This window comes from Teleopsis dalmanni, chromosome 2 (assembly GCF_002237135.1).
Source record: "Teleopsis dalmanni isolate 2A chromosome 2, ASM223713v2, whole genome shotgun sequence".
NCBI lineage: Eukaryota > Metazoa > Arthropoda > Insecta > Diptera > Diopsidae > Teleopsis > Teleopsis dalmanni.
The window spans coordinates 163,561,342-163,567,375 of record NC_051847.1 but is presented as its reverse complement, the minus strand read 5'-3'; the positions used below and the strand labels follow the sequence as shown (position 1 = coordinate 163,567,375).

The 6,034-nt window shown below is 27.2% G+C and overlaps 1 protein-coding gene across 1 annotated transcript; it reads right to left on the bottom strand.

Annotated features, from left to right (window-relative positions):
* Positions 1-3,026: 3,026 nt before the first annotated feature.
* Positions 3,027-4,107, bottom strand: LOC119677440 (fork head domain-containing protein FD5-like). Its single transcript, XM_038088782.1, has one exon. The coding sequence runs from the start codon at positions 4,077-4,079 to the stop codon at positions 3,066-3,068; it is 1,014 nt and encodes a 337-aa protein (XP_037944710.1). The 5' UTR covers positions 4,080-4,107; the 3' UTR covers positions 3,027-3,065.
* Positions 4,108-6,034: the final 1,927 nt, after the last annotated feature.

The following is a 6,034-nucleotide window of genomic DNA, read 5'->3' as shown; positions in this document are numbered from 1 at the left end:
GAAATTTGCATTTTAATGAATATTAGCTGTTATTAGTAATAATTAGCTAATAGTTAATATTATCGTGCTGCTTGAAATATGTTTCGCCTTGCGATATTCTGCACACCGATGAATTTCCTACTGATTTTCTCTAAGTTCTTTCCTACAGGCCTCTCCAACACATCGCTCCAATCTATATTTCTACGTGATGGATCGCTCCCCTCCACTGAAGTCCGTTGTACAACTGTACAACCTAAGAAGTCGCAGTAATGATAATGTGAACGCCCATCATCGCCCATAATTAACGTTCATTACGTTCTCACCCCTAGCTTAGATAAATTTGAAAACTCAAATATGTTACTAAGCTTCTAACATCTTTACCCATGATTAGCCATATTGAGAGTAAAGTCATCTGTGACTGTGTCAACTACAAGCACAAGCCGAATGGCCATTACTATTTTTCGAGTTCGAGTTCGTTACTCAGATATGTAACATATTGTCTTAATGTTCCTCTTGATATTTTGCATATCGAAGAACTTCCCACTAAGCTTCTGAAAACTTCTTTCTAGATACTTCCCGAATCCTTTGCTCTCTATATCGCCACAAAATTCCGTTATTGCTATTCTGCGGATATATCAACCCGCTTTGTAGAGTATACATAAAGAGTCTTAAACCTTTTGTAATATCCATCAATACCCAAAACTGACATACATGTATCACCTTTTTATTTCTAGCTAAGATAAATTTGGATTTTTAAATACTAAGTTTGTTTTGTTTCACCTCTCGATTACTGTTAAGCGTTTTTAGCCAAAAGACTTTTGTAGTCTGATGGTTGAGATCTCGTTGAATGTAGTGGGTTCAAGTCTCACACTATAGCTGCCATCTCCTAAAAAAATATTTTTATTGTATTTTTGCAATTCTTTCAAAATATACACTAATTTTAAATAATCTAAATTTGCTTTCTTCATAATTGCAATTTAGAATAATAATAAAGTAAAAATCACAAAATATATTAAATTTTTCTACACCTACATATATTAATATATATCATCTGAAAGTCTAATTATCATGAGACATTCATTTATTTATTGATTATTATTCGATCATTTTTTTCTAGTTGATCATCATAAAAAAAAGTCTATCATTACCATATATGAGTTTTCTTATAATTATACCGATATTATGATTCACTATTCGTTGTATATGTGTCCTGACATTATGAAAAACGGCCTAACTACGAAGTGTTGTATTCTTACAATGCTGTTGTAAAACAATGATCTACAATAGTGGTATACTTACATCTATACTATAAAACAAAGATATACTATAAAGCGTTGTTAACTTAGAACGATATTGTAAAATAATAATCTACTACTATACGCTGTATATGTACATTGACATTTTATAAAAAATGAACAACTAGAAAATGTTGTAAAGTTACAACAATATCGTAATAAAGTAATCATCTGGTATGATTACAATTATATTGTAAAAAATGATTGATTTCTATACGTTATATTATTATTATAATATTATATATTATTATTATTGTTATAATCTGTAATCTGTATATGATAAAATGAGCAACTACAAAGCGTTGTAAACTTACAATAGATGTTGTAAAATCATGATGTACCACTATACGTTGTATATTTATCATGACAATATAAAAAAAATTAACAACTACAAACCGTTGTTAACTTATAATGATGTTGTAAAACCATGATGTCACTATATGTTGTTTATGTACCATGACAATATAAAAAAAATGAAGAACTATAAACCGTTGTATACTTTCGACGATGCTGAGAAACCCTTATCTACTATTGTCTGTCGTATATGCACTAAGACATTGTGAAAAACTGAATATAATATTATTCTTGTTATTTTAAAATGATTCTTCTATAAGTATTATTATTATTTTTATTTCTTTGAAAGGGTACTACATATATCTAAATTTGAAACTTAAGACCATATATATTTTCTAAAATATATTATTTATGAATAGTTGTACAATGGAATATCTACGATTTTTTTTAAACCTTTTCGTTTTCCTATTTCTGGATTTATATCTGCTCTAAAAAAATTACTTTTTTTGACGGTAAAAACTTTGCAATAATTCAATACTAGCCTATATGCCTTAATAGGTTACTAAATGAGTACGTCTATTGTTATTGTGAGAGTACTAAAACCATTTTAATGACCTAAAGAGATTTTTATATATATTTCAATATATCTTGCTATATATTGTTAATTTTTATTTTCAAAATATATAAACATGTTTATTTTTATTATAAGGCTACTAATCCATTTTGAATAACCCAGAGACATGTTCCATTTGTATATGTATTTTAATATGCTTGGCTATATATTATTAATTTTTATTTTGAATAGCAAACGTGAATACAAAAATCTCCTCCATTAAAAGCGAGTTTTCGTCATAAAATTAATGAATGCCAAAGTACGGAATTCAGACAATCCTCATAATCGAATTTTATTACCTTCTTCGTTTTATTTGAGCATCGCTTAACCGAAATGATCCATTAATTCAACAAAATTATTATTTACAAAACACCGAATATATGTTTTCATTTTGTTTATTTTTTTATTAACATATTTATTTAAATTATATTTGGCTTTATATATTAATTAACACAATACTTAATAAATAACGTCGGTCCCTAACATATAATACAGAAAATATAGTTAACAATACCGCAGGCATTATTGGGTCATTGTTTACAGAGTAGTCTTCCTCGATGTTTTCTATGAACACTGTTTTTGGAAAGGAAACATTGGAGTTTTGGGGAGAAGCTTTTTTGTTAAAACACAAAACATTTACAGGAACAAATCAGTTGGCAACTAAATAAATATTATAGTACACATATATACAGTACACACCAGATAGGCATATTATATAGTTTATACATTATATACATTAGATAATGAACTTAATCATCTTTTTTTGTTTTTTGTAACGCAAGGGTTAAACAAGCGAAGTCCATCGCGACTTCCAAACAAAAATATCACAATTTTCACGAACATAAGCTTTCACGTCTACGGGATCGGAACACACTTTGCGTGGATTAGAAAACTGGTAGTGGTCCCAAGTAGGTGTTGATGAAATGCTGTTGATGTTGCTGCAGTTGTTGGTGTTGCTGGTGTTTTTGTTGCTCGCTTAAAATTGCTGCTGTGGCCGCTGAAGCGGTTTGCATCTGATAGTGGGCCGCCATATGCTGTTGGTGGTGATGTTGGACGTATGCGAGTTGGTGTTGTTGTTGTTGCAAGGAGTATTGGGTAGGTAAAATGTGTTGTAGGTTGACGGTTGAAAAATTATGTATACCAAATGTGGATGCATTATGCAGATTCATTGCAATATCGGGTCTTCTTAACTCACTGATACTCGGTTTGCTTACTTCAGTCACTTCTGCATGATCAGGACCGATTAAGCTTTCGATTGTGAATGAACGCTTTGGCCTCGAACTTGAATTAAATGTAGTACTGCTTAGGTGTGTGCTGGGGACTAACTTTTCAACTTCGATTGAAGCTTCTGATGAGTGCGAAGAAGGGCTGGAGCTTTGTGCATATTCTGGCGACGGGCTGACAGGTAGTACACACATATGTGGGCTCATTGTAGAATAGACATTATTAGGTGCCAAATCCCAACTGCTATGATGTATTTCATTTTGTTGCTGTGCCATAAAGTATCTGTTGAAGCTGGCTAGCGCTGCAATTTCACCATTTAAAATGTCTTTTTCCAATTTCTTTACCCGAAACCGTTTCCGACGGCGAAGCAAACTGCCATTCTCGAACATGCCGAAGGCTTTTGGGTGCAGCGTCCAGTATGAACCTTTGCCCAATTTGTTGGTGTTGCGTGGTATTTTTATGAAGCAATCGTTGAAGCTCAGGTTGTGTCTCAATGAATTCTGCCACTTTTGTGTATTTTTACGGTAATACGGGAATTTTTCCATTATGTAGCGATAGATTTCACTGAGTGGTAGCATTTTCTGTGGTGAACTCCAAATAGCCATTGCTGTCAAAGATATATATGAGAATGGTGGTTTCTGATCACCATAACTTTCTTTCAACGGACGTGGCATAGTGAAGTTTGTTTTGTTTTTGTTTTACAGTTTTTTAATAATTCAGTTTTTTGTTTTTTCTTAAATACTTTTTTAAAACTCTTTTTAAACCGACCTTGCACTGTTCTACAGGCTACGAGATCTAAATACTGACTGAACCAGCAATCTCTCAACGATTTGTTGTATATGAATTTTAAACTCGATTTGTTTTCAGCTGAGACTTGTGCACTCTGCTCAGCTGTTATTCTCTGCAAGAGGCAACGGGTATTTCTGTTGTCTTTGTTTGGCGCGCACGGCAAGCTGTTAGTCTTTCTCTTCTTTCTTCAGCCAATGTGAATATAAGGAGGAGTTTCACATTAAAAGTTTAAACTGGTTTTGGGCTCATGCGCCTTTAAGCAAATAACACAGCAAATCCCCACAGGAAATTTGATAACACAATTTCTTATTTAATTAAGATTAAAAAAAATAATAAAATAACGCAAAAAACATTATAAAAATGTTTATTTATATTAAAATGTATAATAAACATAAATAACGTCAGCATAAAGCAAATGCTTCAAACAAAATCCTTTAATCTTTAAAACCAAATCCGAAAAACTAAAATAACTAGAAACTGATTTAAGACGACAATCAAATTTTTGGATGCTTTATAGTTGATTATTAAATAAATTTTACAATTAAATTTATTATAAATATGATGTACATTTTTAGTAAATGCGATTTAAATTTATAATACATTCCGTGTAAGTTTATATTAAATTTGTTGTGATTTTATAGTAAATTCAATGTTATTTACTATAAATTATGAAGAATAAATTTGCTGTAAATTTATAAAAATTCGGTATTTTCAGATCTTCAATTTATTTAATCAATTATAAATTACAATACTCAGTAAATGTGTAGACTGTAAATAAAATATTATTAAAACAAAAATCAATTGTACATTTATAATAAAATTGATATAAACTTGGAATAAATTCAACATAAATTTTATATAAATTTTTAGCAAATTTTATATACATGTTTAGTAACGTTTATATAATTTTTAGTAATTTTTGTATTAAATTCTTCTAAATTTTATATAAATTTTTGGTTAATTTTATATATATTTTTAGTAAATTTTATATAAACTTCATGTAAATTTTATATAAACTTTTAGTAAATTTTATATAAATTTTTAGTAAATTTTAAATACATGTTTAGTAACGTTTATATAATTTTTAGTAATTTTTATATTAATTTCTTCTAAATTTTATATAAATTTTTGGTTAATTTTGTATATATTTTTAGTAAATTTTATATAAACTTTAAGTAAATTTTATATTAATTTCTTCTAAATTTTATATAAATTTTTAGTTAATTTTATACATATTTTTAGTAAATTTTATATAAACTTTAAGTAAATTTTATATAAACTTTTAGTAAATTTTATATAAATTTTTAGCAAAATTTTATATAACATGTTTAGTAACGTTTATAATTTTTTAGTAATTTTTACTATTAATTTCTTTCCTAAAATTTTATATAAATTTTTAGCAAATTTTATATACATGTTTAGTAACGTTTATATAATTTTTAGTAATTTTTATATTAATTTCTTCTAAATTTTATATAAATTTTTAGTTAATTTTATATATATTTTTAGTAAATTTTATATAAACTTTTAGTAAATTTTATATAAACTTTTAGTAAATTTTATATAAATTTTTAGCAAATTTTATATACATGTTTAGTAACGTTTATATAATTTTTAGTAATTTTTATATTAATTTCTTCTAAATTTTATATAAATTTTTGGTTAATTTTATATATATTTTTAGTAAATTTTATATAAACTTTAAGTAAATTTTATATTAATTTCTTCTAAATTTTATATAAATTTTTAGTTAATTTTATACATATTTTTAGTAAATTTTATATAAACTTTAAGTAAATTTTATATAAACTTTTAGTAAATTTTATATAAATTTTTAGCA

Bases quoted from the DNA above. Each gene is read 5' to 3' on its own strand.
- LOC119677440 (XM_038088782.1), bottom strand. From the start codon at position 4,079: ATGCCACGTCCGTTGAAAGAAAGTTATGGTGATCAGAAACCACCATTC.